Below are 20,475 nucleotides of genomic sequence, written 5' to 3'. Positions count from 1 at the left end.
GGTAAATGCAATTAATACCTTATAATTCCTTGCTGAACTCCTAAGGAATCAATTGAATTCAAGACGCAACAGTCTTTATGAGTGGATCTCATCAGTTACGCTCCGTTGTTCTTGTTACAGGGTACCGGCAATGAACGATAAGAGGGAGGATAAATAGCGAGCCAAAGTAGTCCTTTCTTAGCTGGGCCCTTTAACACGATGACAACCGATTCAACATGCGCCTGAGGCTGGATGTTATAATGATTGTGCGGTTACTAGCAGGAGAGTGTGCGCTGGTAAACCAAAGGGGGACATGAGGCAAGGACAAAGTAAAATACGTCACTTCAAGTTATACAATTCAATCCAATCCATTCGTTTATGAATTGAATAAAACATCATATATAACAGTTCCTGTCTAACAACAATCAGCTATGACTGTTATCAGTATTTTGGATGGGCATGGGCTGGCCTGTGAATTTCTCCAAGAATTATTAATGGTTTGAGAGGCTGTATCGAACCCTCGAAAGAGTGTTTCATCTGATATCTAATCACCTCTAAGCTGGTTAAGAAACTCGGCTATGCCTCATTATTTCAACCAAAATTTTCGAAGCCGTCGGATGAACACTCCTTCCTCGTGTTTGATATATTACTCCACCAAAATATGCTCTGCAATACAATGATCAAGTCACCCAGACCATTGCAGGGAATTTTAACTTTTAATTTCATTTATTTCATATAATAATAATACAGATCTCTATTTATATTAGTTTTATAGACTTTTAAACGTATTTAATATTCTTGCTCTTGAATTGGAACACGCTTGCAACTGAAGGCAACCTTAAGTGTATTTTTAATTTATTGATCTTTTTTATATTGCAAGTAAATTCCAGCTCAAGAAGATGAAGTATCTGAGGAAATATCTTTAAATGATTTTTCTCTGCAGATTAATTTTGAACCAAGTACAAGATGGCAGACATATCCATTTTTCACTATGCATGGATTGAACAGCTGTTCACTATTTCAGTTTAATTAGCGGGTTATTAATCAGACCTAGGTTCAAGAGCTCGTTTGGTCTCTGAGTTGAACGATGGTTGCAATTTGAATTTAGGAATGGGTATCTTGATTCACAGACTGTACATCTCGGTAACTAAAGCAGTTGCTAGTCGTAGAACCCGCACAGCAGGCGTCATCGGGGTGAAAGAAGGGAAGCGAGGGGAACTGGAGCGCTTTTCCTTTCACCCTTCCCACAGCGCGTTCTTCATGTTTAAAATGGGCAGTTTCAGGACCTTGAAACCCCGTAAATGTTAGAAATCACCATAGAGTGGGTTTAACTTTGTTATATTTGAGAATTGTTTAAACATTTGTTTTCTTTTTTTTGTGGTATGCCCTTAATAGGCCTCCATTTTGAAGTGGGCAAAACAATGATTACCTTCTTGGAAAATACCTCCTGATATATCCCGTTCACACAGAAAGTTACCTTACCTTTGCTCGTTCAGGAAATCAGAGTCATTTAGTACTGAACAAGGCCAGTAGAATTCAACATGGCCATAAAGTAGACTTTGAAATCTAAATCTGTTGGCGGGTATTCATCACGAGTTTTATAAAATAACCTTCGGTATTATGACAGACAATGCCATAGAGCAAGACCTTGACGTTCAGTTATATTTCCCTACGTTATCATTGTTTCTTTTCTGGCAAGTATTTCATGCTAACGCCCCCAGTTTATAGTAGGACACTTAAAACACGAAGCGCCTCTTATTGTTCAAACGTCAAGACTCTTACATTTCCGTCGAAATGTTTTTATTTCTGTAACTGACATTTCACAAGTCTCTTTGACTTTTAAATACTTGAACATTCAGAACTTTTCTGAGCGTTCTCAACTCTTATTTAAGGCGGATGTGAAATGGAATTACTCTTACGTCTTAACTTCTTCATTACACGAAAGAAGTGGTTGTGGTGAGCCCAACAACTTACTTTGCTCACTGCGCACCTACTAATAAGGAGACCAGGTAGTCCATTTCCATCAACTGCAATTCGAATTCTCCACCAGATCCAACTGCAGCCCTATGTTATAACACGCTCCTACGAGCGAAATTCTTTAACACTTCGACACACTTATGTAATGAGGTTAACTTGTCAAAGCGCGGAAGTGGCCGTTTATTCTCCGTTATTATTCTCTTTGAAGAGACGCAGGTGTTATCAATCCTACTCCCTCTCGAATCACAATGGTCGTAATGGAGTTCGCCTCGTTATTACTATTTACTAGATCTTACGAAAGTTTTCTCTGTTTTACACGAGTGTTTCTACATGTGAAAATCTACACTTTAATTCTCTTTCATCATCAGCCTCTTGCTGCGTCCATCTTTCTCGGGCATAAAGAAAAAATCTTTGGCACAGGGTGCCTAATATGCAAGCAACCATCGCTATGGTAAGTTGCAGGAAAAGTCCACTGAGGTCTTCTAACTTCAGCTGAGCTGGTGGAACGTAGCTTTTGCAGGAAAACTTCTTTACCCAGAATTTCTCAATGAAGTCAGTCAGTCCCTTGGATTTGATTTTTTGAAGAGCCTTTGCAAAAGGTTTAAATCGTGTACTGCCTTTTTTGACTGCAACCGAGGCTCCGGACATCGCGAAAGGCTCGCCGACTACTTTTAGCTCGCAGTACTTCATAGACTCATATTCGAGGCCCACGTAATCGGCGATAAACACATCCAGTTTCCTGTGGTTAAACCAAAAAAAAGCAAAAGTAACTCAATTCAGCCTGAGCTGAAGGCTTTGATTTTCAGTGATACGTCGTCATCGGGCCACTTTGCGGTTCTAGAAGGAAACAGTTTAGGGGCACTTTAACTCCTCTAAAAACGCCCAAGCTTAATAGAGTTTATTAAAAGGGTATTGTAGTGTTCAGCTCTCATGAGAGCACTAATTATAAATCAGTATGGAATTATAAGGACAAAAATAAGCATAAGGACAGAGAAGCGATGAGCTCGAGGCGAGAGATGTGAACTTTAAAGCCAAGTGAAGATTTTATTTCTCGTGGAATGATGCAAATCGCAGTCGCTGTTTTCTCTCTTCCTCCAAGGCCATAATGATTAATCGCAAGCAAAACAGAGAGAACGTCTGCCGTGACAGTAGGCAGGTAGGCGGTAGGCAAAGGGCAGATATGACCAAACAAAACTTCCAGTTGGTGGGTAGGTTAGCATTAGTCATTGCATATTCCGCTGCATTAAAACTGCGAAATCTACAATGTAAGAGGATTTTTTTACCCTAACCCTAAGGCCAATCACCACAAAATCTGGACTTAACAAAAAAGTTAGAGGAGAGGCCTTCTTTCCTTTCCTTTCTCATTTCTACCTTCTTTCTCACGAACAGTGAGCTCGAGGCATCTGCTTCAACTTATAAAATATCGAGAATTAGACAGCACCGCATCTATAACATTTATTCCTTTGAATGGGACCATTTTAGGAGCTCATCCTGAGATAAAAAGTTCGACCAACCTTAACAACGTATTAGCAGCGTAACTATTACCGCCACGGAAACAACTGCAAACCAGCTTTCACTGGAATGGTTCACCGTTAAGAATCTATTGGCTTTACGCTAAGTGAGACAAGACTTGCGAATAGTCAAAGTGGCAGCAAACATGTTATATCTATTAGTAAACTTTACATACCCTGACCGAGCAGCTTTTATCCCGTCTGACAGACTTTTAACATTGTTGTTTTGCATGTAGTACCAGATGTGACGAAAGTACGTACTATTGCTGTTCTTGAAGTAATCAGCCATGTAGGATCCTTCAATAGTGCCATACTTAAAACCTTCCGGGGGACGTTCGATCTGCAAAAGAAGAAGCTCGAATATTTAACCCTTTTAATGAATATGCAAAAGCTGATATCTGAACATGCTGATCACAGTTCCATGATAAAAAAGGTGGATCACCGCGCTTGTTTTTGAGCTTTAACCATGTACTTGTAAAGCTAAAAGTAAGGGTGTTTTCTGAGTAATATATCAAACACGAGGAAGAGTGTTTCCTCCAATTTCCAAACACCGAGAAGTAGGTTGGAAAAACGAGGCGCAGCCGAGATATTTTAACCAACTTCGTGGTGTTTGGAAATAGGAGGAAACCCCTTTTTCGAGTGTTTGATATAGCTTCTCAAACTATTGATAATTCCTGAAGAAATTCGAAGCAAAACTTCACAAAATTTTATGATAATTACGATCACATTTCTAAACTTCCTTCACGGTGGTGGTTTGCTTTGTTTTGGCTTGATGAATCATTAATGAGTTTGATAACAGGTTATATTGTTGCTATTGTAAGTTGTTCTATTATAACCTTACCATAACTTACGAATGATGTATTATTCAGTGAGTGACGCTCACTGAGGCATACTCGGAAAAGGGAAATGCGAGTGCTCCTATCAGGAGTCGAACCTAAGACCTTCCAATTACTTGTTCGGGTGTTTAACCACTGAGCTACAGGAGACTCGTGGGAGCTAAGGCCATTAAACTAGGTTGGTGGGACAAACATCCTGCAAACTCTTGTGACTTTAATGTCATCATTAAATACCACAACTTGTTCACCAATAAGGCGTTTGTTTGGTGCCATATACTGTTGTATCAACTGATAAACACTAATAGAGCGTAAGTGCAGGAAACCAGTGTAAGGCACCTTAAGAGTAATTCTTAATCAAAAATGCTTGACTTTATGACATCTTTTTTTAGTTAACACTGCCTGAGGTGATCATCGTACTATTACTCGCCATGTATCACAGAATATGTAGTGAGTTGGAAAGCCAATCAGATTTCAGTATTCCTGAAATCAAAAACGCTACTACATATTACTAACACACTTTCGAAACTAGGAACTGAAAGCAATAGATACATGGGCTTAAAGAGAGTGTATTTCAACACTGTCAAAATTCTTCCATGTATTTATGAGCGTTATTATTGCAACATAATCGAGAAAATAGAAATGGTTACATGCAATTAACAATGGCAAAGCCGAAGGCCTTGCTCTTTTAATGATAGATGTCATACCTTGAGGTCGTAAATGTCCTCCACTGGAGTGGTTTTGTCGTCGACGATAAGAAAGGCTGCCAAATTGGCTGAATAGGTAGACACGAACACTAGCATTGCCATTCCGAATGCTACCGACGAAAGCCGAGCACCGTTCGTGGTAGGCTTCGTTTCGTCTGCTGGACGGCCAAATGCCAGAGCAAGCGCAAAACAGATTGCGTTGTCGAGGGCAAACGAGGAATTCTTATGGAAGATTTTGTTAGAGCCCTTGACAGGACTGATCTTTTCGATTCCCCACAAGAAAAAAATCATGATTCCCAGTGTACCAAGTAGGGTAAGCCAAACTGGAGAAGTAAAAGGGCGTAGATACGAAAGCCAGACTATTTGATTGTCCTCGCGCTCGCTCTCTTTCACTAGAAGCTTAATCCCGGAGGGCATGTAAGGCTCAGTGAAATCGACAACCGTGGCTCTGCGAGAGCTGATGTAAAGATCAAAGCTCGCGTCTCCTCTTCCGCTGAGTAGCTCCGCTACCACGCCATTCCATGTATCGTTTGTTTCATCATAGACTCCATATTGCCCATCCAAACTGAACAGCAGTTCAGGTTTGAACGGATATTCCGTCGCCACCATCTTCACAACATCGATGACAAAACCATAGCAACAGCGCTCGATACTTTTCTCGCCATCGTCAGTGTCGACAGTCTTTATACAGGGCATGGAGTTAGATTGGCAAGGCTCACCGGATATTTTTGGTTGAGACATTACGTTTGGAGCATACTCGTTGATAAGGATTTTAAGCTTAGGCAAATTACCTTCATCAGTGATAAACAGCTTGCCATTGTGCCAATAACCAAGATGGGAGATACGAGTAGGGAGGTCGCCGTCAAATTCTATCATGTTGACGTCATAACCCAGCGGCTCTCTGTTACCCAGACTGTCCAACTTTACTGGCCCAGATGATCCATGAAAGTCTACTTGTGATAAGAGCCTAAAATTAGATATGAAAGGAAAGCTTTATATCTTTTCGTCAACACTGAATATTTCTTAATCTGTTGGCAAGTAATTCGAGAATCGGTTAACACTAACATTTGCCTGTTCCAGGTTTTTAGATGGTGTGGCCGGGAGTGGCGCCAAGAAAATTTCAATGCGAGTGGATAATAAACGCAAGGATAAATGTTGCGATCTGGAAGAAACGAGAAAAGTCTTTGGTCTCATCTCCTTTATTATTCGTTTGTATCTAAAATTGTGTATATGTAATTATGTGCTAAGTGGAGAAAATAATTTAAATACTTAAAACAATACACGCTCATATCGCAATTTTCCTTGTGCGGCTCGCTACCATCTGCACGCTTGGAACAGGCCACGCTCACCTGGGATTAAGAGTAAAGTAGAATATCATTTCATCGTCGTAAAATAAGGGATTTAGTACTAACTTATCTTCTTAAACTCTCGTCATTTTTCTCCTATTAATTTGCATAGTATCTATTGGTTCGGTTTGTTATAAGACAATAAATGCACTCATTCTTGCTGTACAGGACCTCACAACCGACTCCTCGAAGCGTATTACGTTGAATATGAGTTCATATATGGCTCGTTTTCATTTCATCTTACCTTCTCATTTCTCTCATTCTTGGGCAAGTTCCATTCTTTGCCTCAGGTCTTTTAGCGAGAGCTCGACCTATTGAGCTAACAGTGTCCTTCACAAAAGCACTCAAAGTGTTTTCTCGTTTCGTTCTAGGTGTCAGAGAGTACACATTGGGTGGAAATTTAGAATGACGAAAGGCGCTCGCATGCAGATCAGACACAATGACCCAAGACTGACCCTCTATTCCTCCAGCTCCACCAAACGTGTCAAAAGCCATTGTAAGATTGTTAGTTACCAAGACAAAAGTGACCACGTCTTTCTTTAAATTTCGAAACCTAAGAAACATATCGTCGGAGGACTCGTCCGCATTGAAAACTAACCAGTCGATCATTTCCATATTCCTTGGATGAAGCTGATCTTGAAGAGAACTTACAAAACTAACAGATTCGTAGTCGTTGTCTGTTACGACGACAAACTTTCCCCATTTGATATCTTGTAAAAACATTAAAAGGGCGCTTGTCCTTGTCTCTATACTCGTTGATCGCTTCATACTCGCTGTGGTTATAGGATCAAAATTGTAGGTTAATCCTTCATAAGGGCGCTGCGCAGAGAACTGTGAAGAGAGATACAATACGAACGTCAGTGGTTAAATAAGAACTTATGTTACTTATGAAGTCGTTTTGACCATTTTTCACTAGCCTTATTTCGTTCAGTTGCCAATCAGCCAGCTTAACGTGAAAAGGAAAACAATGCTTTCATCATATTCATCATCATCAATATTTTTCACTTCATGTGTGCCGTGGGACACACACAAAAAAAGTCTATCTTTATCCTGGCCCGCTTTTAGCTGGTTGCATCGCAGTCCAGCTCCTCCACCCAAACTCTATCTGCCATCGAAATTGCCATCGCTTTAATTTAGAAGATCTGCGAAAAGCATTAAAGCTTTCCATTTCAGTTCTTGCTTAAGTACGATTGATACATGCAGGTGAAAGCATATAGCTAATAGATATTGTCACAAGACGTTGCGTAACCAGAAGGAACATTAGAAGAACTACTACTTCTTCCTGAATGGGTTGTTGGTCTATAATGAAAGTAATACCCCAGATAGGAGGTACTCGATGCAGAGTAGAGCTCCTCTCCTTGCATAGAAAAATTACGGTGAACATGATATCGGAAAACAAGACTCTCTGCCAACTGACTTTCTGATCGTTCTGATTGAAAGTTCGACGCGCTAGCCATGTGACCCCGACGCCTTTGCTTGGTCTTCAAGGAAATACTGCTTTTTATCAGAGAAATACCTCATTTCATTAGTTCCATTAATTTAACTGTTATATTGCAATTCGCCACTCATTTAACCCACACACACAGTTTAACGGCCATCAGACAGTCATGTATAAATGGTAGAAAGGCACATTCCACCATCCATCTCAGTCTTGAAGCAGTGAAGATGCTTCAAATTTTGGTAAATCATCAGTTGTTGAATGAAACCGCTAATTCAGTATTGTTGAATGAAACCGGCTAATTTAGTATTGGAGGTTTTTTGAAGTATTAGGAAGATATAAAACTAATCCATTACCCGTTTCTGTTTTTTCTTTTTAATTAAAAACGTTTTTAATCCAAAGGACGGGTATGTTAACTTTGACTGTAATGAACTGTAGCAAGAGTCTAACTTAACAACTTACAAATGACAGAAATCGTCTTGACGTCAACTTTTTTAAAACTCCAGACAGGCAAACAGCGAGAAGCGAAGTGGAACTAATGCCACTTTTTAATGGGTAAAATTTATACGATGCCTCTTATCCACAATCCCAAACTATGGTAGAATAACATTGCAATATATCCGTACCGGTTTGACAATTACAATGCATGATTTTTCTTAACCCGTGAAACAATTCTTATAATTCATTAAAATGCCACGAGACTTGGCAAATTACTTGACTCGTCTGCGAATCTACCAGAAAAACAATAATAGAGAAAATAAAATAAAGTAAAGAAAAATATCATACAAACCTCTTCTACTGCAGTGATTATATTTAATCCTTGACGCGTCGCAATGTCCAACACAATCCTTGCTTTGCTATCATTTGAAGCATAAACCAAAAAACATGGGCCATCATGTAACGCTGAGTCAACAATTCCCATTAACTCTTGTACACTCATTTCCTTTTTAATAAGAAGCGTTGTGTATGTTAAGCTGGGGACACATTTTTCCTGTACCAGCGAATTGTGATGTAAGATAGCGGTCTTGAAGTCCCTCAAAGTAGCGGAGTCGTCGGCATTAAATACACCAACAACAGCCAAAGACGTCTTTGCCTGATTGCAGTTTCCGTCTGAAAACGCGTAGTTCAATGGCAATATAACGAATACTGTTAACAGTGTTCTTTGGTAGACGTTCATGCCTTTTCAGTTGTTATCCCAAGGGATCAATTTTAAATGTTTTAGTAGCGAATTCGTGATGTCATCATCAATCTTGCATCTCCCTGTAGGCCTCTATACCAGTGTTGATGCTGCGTTGTTTCTGTGCAGTGAGAAAGATGAAAGGCAAAAAAAGTAGCAAACACTCTATTCGTGAATTTTCTAGGTTAAATATTCACATCAAAACAAAACTGCGGTATTGAGAAACCCCGGAATGTCCCTGTATTGCGTAAACTCAGACCCAACAATCCTTATAAAAATTTGACAACCAGACCCGTGTCAAGCAGTGTTTAGATACCTCGGGGTTTGATAGATGGAATAACTTTCCGGTAAATTAAATGGTGTTTTGCTTGAACAAATTTCATAAATACTCAGACTGTTGGCAAAAACCGCAGACAGGTGGCAATCTTCACATGAGCTTATTGAGGACTTACAGTAGGTTATATGAAGTTGATTGATATAGGGGTAGAACGTATGCGGACGTACATTTCGTGGAATCGATGTTAAAATGACGTTATATTTATCGATTACAATTCGGAATGCATGCATTATAAGTCTCTTTCAATTTGAAACCAGACATTTTTAACGTATATCGCGTCCCCGACGCGGAAATGGTTTCAATTGTTCACGAGAACAAAAACATGATTACTGGGGCCCGTTTCTCGAAAGTCCCGGTAACTTACCGGGTCCGATAAGTATATTTCTGAACGTTTTTTCGCCGATTACACAGTGATTACAGACATGGTACTTGGTCAATGTTTTCGTAGAATTATTATAATATTTTAAAATTTGGTATTCAAAAGCTAACAAAAATTGACTTCTGCTAAGAAACATTTATCACCAAAGTCACTTATCGGGCCCGGTAAGTTACCGGGACTTTCGAGAAACGGCCCCTGGTCCTAATGTGGTAGAGAGAGCAAACGGTTTTCACCTCAATGCATATGCCTGAGTTGTAACCACATGGATCTGCAAATGGCCTTCTATGCGTTTAGACACCCGCACTTAAATTTTACGATTTATTGCGGTAAAAATAAACTAAACGATGCGTTTAGTTCCGGTAAATTGGAGAACATTTTGAAACAGCATAATTTGCACATGTAGCGTTGAAACTCAAGAGTAATAAGATGGGATTGTAAGTTGAATGAGGCATGAAAACACGTATGTAGATAGCTAAACCTTTCTTGTTGTTATTCTCTTAAAAAGAACAAGAATTTTATGATTCGGTGAAGATAGAATGAACTTGATACTGTCAGTGTAAGTGCTGTAACTTTGATCTCTAAAACTAGTATCAGAGAGTGGTTTGAACCACTTTGAACCGCTTTGAACCGCTTTGAAGCATTTTGAATGTGAACCAGAATTCGGCTGATTAAATGCACAGACCCATGTCATCGTAGGAGGAATGAGTAATAACGATTCAGTATGAAATCGAAAATAAGTGTACCCCTTCAGGAGAATACTTGTATTTGTAAATATGTAAGTATATCATTAAGCACTGCACATGTATTCAACCACTGAACTGCCTGTTCACCGTGTCGACTGAAACATTTTCGCAGTATAAATAAAGCTATTATTATAATTATTATTATCGTTGTTGTTGTTGTTGTTGTTATCATTATTATGGTTCCAAACACCGTTCCGCCGATTAATGGCTGAACCTGAAGTTATGTGGTAAACGACTTTTTACGATCGCTTTTGTCATCACATGTAGTGTTAAACAGATATGAACCACTGGCCTTGCTGGCAGTTTTAAAGGTACTAAGGACATGGAGTAGCTATAAGGACATTTATCTATAGATATCCCTTGGTATCTGTGGTAAAGAGGTTGTAATCCACATAGTTTTGTTCCACATCCAAGGCAAAGTACATTCCTCCCGCAAATAAGTCAACATTATTCTATGTCATCAATTTAGTCGAAATGTCATGGCGGTGAAATGAGCACAACCTCCCCACAAGAGTCCTTGAAGCATTTTACTTTTATCTATGTCACACATAGGTCTCGAGAAGATAGTCAAATACTGACTTCTTAGTGGGACGCCATTCTACAATTTTCTCTAACAATAAGCATGCCATTATAAACACATCCGCAAAAAAACAAAAACAAAGAATTGCATAAAAATTTTAAGATGGTCAAAATGATTCATATTTGTTCTTTTCGTGAGTCCTATTTGAAACATATAAGCGATACTTACGGCTGCGCTACTGAGTTCCTTGTTTATATCTCATTATAACGCTGAATCTTCCACTGAGTTGTTTGTCTACGATCAGAGAGCCGGTAAATTGCGCTGGAAACAACGTTGCAAATTACTCGCTTTGCGTAAGAACTGGTGGAGAACTTAACGTCCCAAATTACTCGATTCAGTCTTCAATTAAAAGACTTGAAACCTTAGACCAGAACAGGCTGTTCTGGTAAAGTTTGATTCATTTGCGGAAACGACCTCAACGGAAGTACGTACACTTCGATGAAGCTTTGCTCGAACAACCGTGATTACTCTGGAAATACGCCACGCCGCAGGTTTAACTCTGCGTGGAACATCCAGATGCACGCGAGCAGGAACAAAGACTATTTACGTGATTTCTTATAAACAGGAGAGAAGAAAGGGTTGCATTCCTTGTTTCTACATCCTCGCCTAAATTCTGGAAATCGTTATCGGTATTCGTAATATTTTAAGCTTTGATTTTTGAAGTCGTATTCAACAACTTTCGATTATAAGATTGTAGTCTCTACCTAAAGACAAAAAGGGAATTACAGTATACAATATAATGCAAATAGACCGATGGAAATGTTGTTTTATCAGGAAAAATCAAATAAGAAAGGTATATTTCAGACTTTTAACGACAAATTTCAGATCCGTTTGTCGCTGAATTTTGACAACAAATTAGCATATAGGCTCCACATCCCAGCAGGCGCGGCAGTTTGTTGTTTGCAATCCTTGTCAAATAACCACCATCTGCCACAAGTCACCTAACAAAAAACAATAGCGAAGCTCTCTAAAGAAATTTTACTGTCCTGCATGTCATATCTTTTGTTTTCATGGAACGATGGAAGAAAAGGAATTCCGCTTTAAAGGTATGATTTATCACTTATTTCGGAACTTTTCGCTGAGTAATAAACATGAGAGAACTTACAGTCTGAATTGGCGTTGTTGACTTGAGTGTCTGGTAAGCTATTTAATTGCTTCAAAATGACATTACCTCGACAATCAAAATGAGATTTAAGTCTGTCACGTTTTACTGACCAATTGACAAATTCCATCTGTCAGCAATAGTCAGAGAAAATACGGACATAATTTTTTAGTTGAGTTACGCTCTTCAAGTTGACTGAAAACCTGAGATGTGGTTGGAATTTTTTCAATGCTGTGCAAAGGTCTTTCGGGTACATGATTATACTCCATAAAATATTTATTCTTGCTCGCTTACGATTGGTCAAAATTTGTCACGTGACGCAATATTGCCAAATAAGCATCTGAGATGTCAAATATTCCCCGGCTCACATCCCCCTTTTTTGAGACTTCAGCTGTCTCAACATTACGTTTGAAGAGCAGAAAAGGCTTGACATTTTCGATGTTGCTAAAGCATTCGATTGAATCCTTAGCTTGATGAAAGTTTACACGGACCAGCTTTTTCGCCCAGTTAAAATTTCGTTCTAGATTCTATTTTTAATATGTTTCCGTAATAGTTCGGATCTACATTGTATTGATTGACTTTGTCATCAGGAAGCAGAACTGACGTTACATTGTGACCAACGTATCTATTCCTTTTTACAACAAAAAAAAAACACTTTGATATTTTCCTTGTATTGACTTCAGTCGACAGTTTACATCCAACTCTTTAATTTTTTTTTTTTTTATAGAAGTAATTCGACTTTAAATTGCCCATGAAAAATAAAAGTAAATAAATAACAAAACGCTCTCTCTTGCCTGCACCTTTGGGGACGCGGCTTACACTTTAGACTAAACAAAAACAAACACAATCAAAATATGGCCGCTGATGATAAGACAAAATTTTTAAAACTAAACAGAAATTGAATCTATTCAAATTCTGGAGAAAAAGCCAATTTATAATGCAACTGCAACTAAACGATGAAAAACAAAAATATAAATTATCAAGAAATATCTCTCGCCTGCGTTCAGTGGAGCCGACACCAGACTAAATAAAAAAAAATAAAATTGAAAATTCTCACCACTTGCTGGTAACACAAAATAAATTAGATGGAAATCGAATCCAATTATTTTCAGGAGAAAAACGAAGCTTAAAGTTATTAAGTTACAGCCGTCCTTTCTACTAACCTGTTGGAAAGATTTTCCATCAGTTTTGAAAAAATAAAATAACAAAAAATTATCTTTTGTTAAGACTTCAGACTAAATGAGATCTAGAAGATTGAAAATATTTTTACTTGCTGATAACTCAAATAAAACTTGACTTTAATCCAAATCACTTTTGGGCAAAATTAAAACTCAAAGTAATTTGTCTAGTGATCTCTAGTGATCTAGTGATCTCCGCTCAACTTATGTTAACCGATGAAACGATTTACGTTCTCAAATATGATTTTGTTTTCAGTTCTTCAGTCTAGGTATGATTATTAGGAAAACAGGACCCGAGTAAGCTTACTTCATTTCGAAGTTGTTTCCTTCACAAGTAAAAGTTTTTCCGCAACACTAGACGAAACGCAAGTCTAAAAAAGACTAACTGTAACGTTGACAAGCATGACTTACGTCTGATGTTGACTTTAAATCAGGCAAACTCGTGGAAAAAACGCCTTGAATTCCTTACTGTTCGAATAATTCCTTACAACTAAAACGCGCAGTTGTAGGAAAAGATCTGGATAAATTGATTTCACGTATAGGAAATAAAATTGAATAACGCTCTATGTGGCTAGCCAATAGGTAATAATGGAATTGAAATGAGACAAAGCCACAATCAGAAAAGAACAAATCGGCCTTGAATATTTTAAAAGTTCTGTGTACTAACAACGTGAAAATGTCGATGTTAAAACGTTGACGACGATAAAAAAAAGCAAGAGGTACTGTGAGGACAACTCATCGACAACACTGAAACTTTTCAAAATACCTATCGACAAAAGGAAAATTACTTTAGCTGTCGACAAGAGACGCGGCAGTTTTTATTGTCGTTTTTTCCTGATATGTTAGAAAAAGACAATTGTCGACAATTGCGCCATTCTATCAATTTTCTTGCCAAGGTTTTTTTTCCTTAGAAACAGGGTAAGGGAAATGCTCGAGGAGGCATTGATTCAGAGGTTCTTGTAACCTCCCTCGCGGACGTCAAAGAGATGTCTGCTGAAATATCTGGTGCTGGCGTTGCATACCTTTCCTCTTGTTAGCAAAGATTACCAGAGAGCCAATCCCCGCTGAGTTAAATCTAATATAGAAGCCAATCATAAGCTCCGTTTCAAAACGTTCCCTTGAGGCGATTAATTTTCTTAGTTTTCTTGTAACATTGTGCGTGGTGTCACCAATTTATTTGCAGAAGATATTTAAACGGGGAATCTTATTCAGGAAAAGCTAGTTCGAATAGATCACTGTATTACATCGCACTAGCATTCTAGAATACAATTAACAGTACAATCGTAACAAAACTGTTCATGTCCACACTACAAAATCATGCTAACTTTTTTTTTTTACGAAACCTACTTTTAAGAGAGCATTGAAAGAATTTTGTTATACCGTGAACTTATTACAAAGAAATTCAACAAGATTTCAACTTTGGAATTTTAAACCGATTACGTTTCCGGAACTGTCGCTCCACTCTGTTGCTGACCAGTACAGACGAAGGCTCAACGAACTAGAAGTTTCCACAGCCCCGTGTTATTACAAGTGATGCTCTAACTGATAGCGGAGCTATGCTGCGGAATAATGAAACCAGCTGTGTCATTCAAAAACGGATTCCTCTTAAATCAAGGAGTAAAAATTTAATCTTTATCAGTTTCATAACAGATGCTTTACACAAGCGATTTGAAGGCGCAGCCTTCAAAATTTGCATCAGAAATCGCAGTTTCCGAGGAAAAAGTCACCCTGTTTGTGTTCTACAATTCATATCTTCAATGGTTTTTCTATTTGAGAGTAGTATCAAAAATCGTAATTTGTTGAAATATGTGCCAAGTTTCGGCCGACCGGGACATTACATGATCTTTTTGCCCTTTTGGAAGTGGTAAGAGATTCTGTTATATCGTCTCAGTATGTGGCCAATTAATTCCGAAATGCTTCTCACCTTTGGAGAATCTACGAAAATACGAGCTAGGAGATTGGTTGGTGACTCTGATAACGCTCTCCATGGCTCTCCCGCTGCTATTGTTAAAAGATAAGAGATAATTGTTCTCCCAAAGCACTGTCTTTACTCCTTTAGTTTCTTCCCGTTTTCTCTTCAGAGTTGATGGAATTTTCTTTGCCCTGCTGCTCGAAGGTGGTGAAAATCGATATCGAGATAAAAGTCAGTGTGGAACTGTGGCCTTCTCTAAACAATCATTTGAATTTCGACGCCGTTTATTATGTTGTATAAGGTGCTTCCATTTTTTTTACCAGTTGGCCGTTGGAGAGGAAATCCTAAAGTACGACCATTTAAATGAAAGTTGTTCGCTGCTGTTTGCCTCCAAATTTTGCAAGAATAAAATTACGAACTTTGTCTATTTTAGAAGTTCTGAGATCAAAAGATAAGGTCACTTTACTTTTTACCGTGAGTTGTGTAAAGATTTATTTGGGTGTAGAATTTTTTTTGGTTATGTCTGAATTTTATGTCTTACCGGCAACCCTGGGCTTGGGGACCAAGCGTAATTCTCTAAGACTGGAAATGAGAAGCAAAGGATTTTGAGAAAGTCTGCTCTTGACTCAAACTAATACATCTTCAAGGTCATTGTTTGTTGATATCCATATTTTTTCAGAGGTCGGTGAGCGACAATTTTTCATGATCACTAAGCACTTTCATTTAATTTCATATTCATTTGTTGTACGTAGTGCATATTATGCGAAATATCAATTGTTGAAACGGCTTTTAAGCCCTCAGCAATTTTTAAATTGCTTTTTCGTACTCATACCTTTCTCATTAACCTTTGACGTGGTAAAAAAAAAAAAAAAAGTGGAAATTTGATCAACGCATGATAAAAATACATTACGTTCTCACCACAACTGCTTTTAATATTAGCGCTTCCAATTGGTCTTTGAAGAAATTATCTTAAGAGAGCTTCCTTAAAAATTGCTTCCAACTGTATCAGAAAATTAATCTCAGCCAATTTTATTATTCTTCGTTTAAACGCGAATTTCATTAAGCCAACCTAAATAGTTTACGCTTTAGTCATGCATGTTGTGTGCATTATGTAAAGCCAAATGTTGCACGTTTGCTCGCTTTAATTCTACGTCGTCGCGGGTAGTTCGATCTTTTCCTTTAGAATAAAAAAATTTATGTCTCTACATGGAATCATATTTAAAACATATTGTAAAAATATTTTTTGCAAAATTGCCGTTCCACCCTCTCTAGAACCGGAGTTGTGGTTTAATATATTTGGTCACTGTCGAATCACTTATTCGTGGACGTATTTTGCCCACAAATAAATTATGTATAGGCAATTTATACATGAAGGCGATCTCTATCTAGACATAAAGGAAAATACATGACTTTATCGATGGAATGTATGCTTTTTGCTTTCTCTAAATGAAATAATAAGGTTCATTTCTTCTCGTAATTTTCCCATATTTTCCTATTAGCAGTTTGCCTGTAATTCAGTTTGTATACTCAGCCGAAAATGTTTTTTTTTTTAATCTTAAACACTTCAGCCTTCAGACATATTATTGATCTATTGAAGAGTTTTGTCCTCGTCTCGCGATATTTGTGAAGTAATTTAGTTCGCTTGTTTATATATCCAAATTTCCGGATTAAAAAACGCAAATGTGATGATACGAAGACATATACTCTGAAGAGAAAACCTCTCGCTGCGTTAAAATGTTCTTACAAAAGCCTTCAAAACTGCATTTGAAGGCGGTGTTTTCTCAATATCTACCGAAGGTTGTTGAGATTCACGAACAGTACTATGAGCGAGTTAAAATTCGAAATTTATCAGACTACCTATGTGGGTGATATTTCCTCGTACAACGCGCGAAGAAGCACAGATTTAGTTGGAATACCCTGCTGGACGTACCTCATGTTTTATGCAGAAATCTTCCTCGTATGAGCCGGTGAATAGTTACGTTTTCCGTCCACATATGATAAGTGAGTTAGACCCTGAAGTCCGGACATTAACTGTGATAGACCGTCTTAAAGCTTGATATCGGCCCTTAGATCAGCGCGTCGTTGTCCCGAATTTAACTCTTTCATGTCACTCTTTGTGCGCTCATGATGAAACACTATTGATCTGAAACATATGCAAACAAATGAAGGCAAAAACAATTTAAAAATTCGGTTAAAAGCCAAGTGACCCCTGCTGCGTCCGAATCCTGTAGGTGAGAATGAAAGATAAAATAGCTAATTATTACGTTTTCGAGAAATACTACTAATCGATTCCTCAAAAGAAAATGCCTATGTTTTTACACTCTCAAAGGAAACAGTTCAATAAAAGCTATTTGGAAAATTTTCTCACACTTTTCACCCAGTATTAAAGTAATAGAAAAAGTAATAATCTTGATATAAATTAATCTTTTTCCCCGTGTCAATCAGACCGGTTTTTTTTTTTTTTTTCTTTTAAGTGGTTATGACTGGTTTTGTAACAATATATCTTAAGAGCATCGTAATTATTTCATAGATAGAGAGAGCAGGGAAGAAAAGACCCATTTTTTTAATTACAAATACTGACTGTTTTTATACGTTGTTTGCCCGTTTCAAACTGCGCTCTTGCTAACAAACATAGTACATTTATACGCCGGTTCTCTCCTTTGAAGATTATAGTCCTTTAAGTGTCGAATTTTTAAAAGTTTGAAGATAGAAATGTAAAATCGCTCCACTATCTCGTGTGCGTGTATTTTAAAAACAACAGTTCTTGACTCTGATAAACGAAATTAAAAGATGCTTTAGCTGACCCAAGCATAATGACATGGGGATGCACCCTACGGGACTGGATCATTTATAATTTTACTCTTAAGTAAGAATTTATTGTTTCTTTGTTTCTCGCGATCCCTTTATGAATTATATTCTCTTTTACCGACATGTAATGAGAAATACCTCTTGCTTATGCCTCTTACTTATTGCTTCCTGAATCAATGTATATTTCCTTTATGAATGTTGATGTTTATTAAATTATCCTGAAACTGAACAAATCTTGAGGTGTCTTAGAGTTCATTTCATAATTCACGTTTTCTTCCAAAAACGCATACTTTTATAGTTTTTTATTTTATTTTACGATTATTTTACACGTGTAGGATTTGACAAGATCTACTGCTCGATGATACATTTCTATTTTAGTTTCCTCCGTTTTTTTTTTTTTTTTCTTTCTCTTTTTATGTAATTAACCTCATTGTTAAAGGGACAAATTTATCTCCTAGATATTGGAGGATTAAAAGTCTTATGGAATACCTCATGCTGTTTTAAAAGATAAACGAGAATTTAAAAAAACTAAAAAAATAATAATCGAGAAAGGCTTATGACACGAACCCGCCAAAGAAACTTGCCTCCTTTCACTATATGCAGTATTAAATCACGTGATGGCGCACAACCGGTTTTCCACCGCGATGATGGACTGTGATTGTAACACACTTTCGCCCAACGCGCTTTTAGAACGAGAAACAGCGTATCGTCAACAGGGCGTAAAATGAAGCGTGTTTCGCGATTCCTGAATACGTATATATATTCGCAAGATATCCTGAATGCGATATTTAATAGTTATTCCACGAACGCGCGTTGGATGTGAGATGATTAATAGCCAACGAGAAGCTTAGCTTCCAGTTGGCTATAATCCCGGGATAATCATCTGATATTAAACAAGCGCGAGTGGAATAATTGTTTTATTAAAAAAATAAGTAAATAAAAAATATTGTTACATCTTGCTGATTTCGCTTTGGAAGAACAACCAGAACACAATTTAATGGTGTCTATTTCACTAGCATGGTATAATGGCTCATATACCATGACCACTAAGCCACGAATGATTCAGGCTTATACATACAGCTAGCGCAGTGATGCCCGCCTGAGTAAGAAAGCGAAGACAGCACCTCGCTTCCTCTTCAATTCGCCCTCTGTCACGTAGCGCTGCAACTAGAGTTTCGTTGCCCTGCATTACAATTCAATAAAAACTAAACTAGTGAGCAGCACTCAGCGAACTGTAGTTGCGTTTCGTGTGACTAGCGCACACTTCGTCAGGGAGTTTAACAACACAACATGATGTGCCTGTATATATACCTAACTCATGCTTAGAGTTTAAATATTTTCGTAAAAACACACCTACGGAATTGCGTATAGGAAAGACAAACCCCGCGGTAATGCGTCTAGGAAACAGGCGGTAGATGTCGGCAAGGCATGCATGACATACTTTGTGCGTGATGTAATTTTGGGGCCCACAGTTTTAGCTAAAACTGTCGGTCCCAAAATTATGTCACTTATATATAATTTAATTATAAATTATATCAATTATATATTTTGCCGCTCACTGAACAAGATTGATCTTAATAAATCTCAAACGGTAAACATGTTTGTCACAAACGTTAACAAAAAAAACCCAGCCTTTTTATAACTAACTTATCCGAAATTCACTCAATGGACTCTATCAAGGGTGAACAACGGGCCGACATTATAATTACATTCGTGAATAAGATGTATATTGAGATGCTTGCGGGCATCAGCCCCGAGGAGGATTGGCGCACATGTCCTTGATCAATTTCGCGCACTTTTGCAATGCAAATAATAAACGCGAAGGGTCGTGAATAGGCCATTTCCGAGTTGCTGTGAACCTCACTATGAAAGCGAGGCTAAGTGCTAAACATTTCATATAAAAATTAGTTTTGTTTGCATATGAATGAAAACTAATTTTCAAAACAAAAACTGTGCACTTAGCCTCGCTTTCATAACGAGGTTCAAAGTAACTCGGAAATGGTCTTATCCATTCCTACGATTCGCAAACCTCTTCGCCAAATGGTGGTATTTAATGAGATGCAATTTTCAGAAAAACATTTTGTAATATTTGCAATTTGGATTACTTCAGAGGCCAACTGAGGTCATCAACTACCGAACGGCTCTGTGTTGACAAAACGTATAAGCTGAATTGATCAATTTTAATTCTCTTCACCTTTCTGAACAACAGTGTATTGAAATTCTAGGGAGAAATTTCATGCTGATAACTAGCGAAAAGAAGTCTTCCTTAATAAATAAAGGGAGAAAGAATACTTCTCAACAAGTCTTTTCATATGCTCGATTACAAGCCGCTGTTCGGGAAATGACCCGAGGGAGCGGCGGAAATCGAGCCCAGGCTTTTCATAGCACCTTAGCCATTTTCTACACCGGGATATTTCAAGGAGATCAAATTTAATGGTAGTTACTATTTTCTACATCAAATTTCCTTA

General features: G+C 37.9%; 1 protein-coding gene across 5 annotated transcripts in view; it reads right to left on the bottom strand.

Annotated features, from left to right (window-relative positions):
- Positions 1 to 20,475, bottom strand: part of LOC146460159 (glutamate receptor ionotropic, NMDA 1-like) — a 40,570-nt gene that overhangs the window by 16,704 nt on the left and 3,391 nt on the right. Inside the window, exons 1-7 of one of the 5 annotated variants that reach the window (XR_014857679.1) lie at positions 17,130 to 17,310; positions 8,582 to 9,089; positions 6,598 to 7,184; positions 5,008 to 5,974; positions 3,644 to 3,807; positions 2,085 to 2,695; positions 677 to 1,957 (exon numbers count right to left, since the gene is read on the bottom strand). Coding sequence is in view for 3 of the 5 variants with exons in the window: in XM_085088373.1 (XP_084944499.1) it covers positions 2,269 to 2,695; positions 3,644 to 3,807; positions 5,008 to 5,974; positions 6,598 to 7,184; positions 8,582 to 8,968 (2,532 nt within the window). In the remaining 2 variants the exon portion in view is untranslated. Of the gene's footprint in view, positions 1 to 676; positions 2,696 to 3,643; positions 3,808 to 5,007; positions 5,975 to 6,597; positions 7,185 to 8,581; positions 9,090 to 15,740; positions 15,978 to 17,129; positions 17,311 to 20,475 lie in introns of those variants that run through there. The other 4 variants (XR_014857678.1, XM_085088373.1, XM_085088375.1 and 1 more) reach the window with 4 other exon arrangements.

The sequence above is a fragment of the Pavona decussata genome, unplaced genomic scaffold (genome assembly GCF_977016875.1).
Source record: "Pavona decussata unplaced genomic scaffold, jaPavDecu1.1 SCAFFOLD_214, whole genome shotgun sequence".
NCBI classification, from domain to species: domain Eukaryota; kingdom Metazoa; phylum Cnidaria; class Anthozoa; order Scleractinia; family Agariciidae; genus Pavona; species Pavona decussata.
The sequence above is the reverse complement of the archived record's forward strand: the minus strand, read 5'-3'. Positions and strand labels throughout refer to the sequence as shown.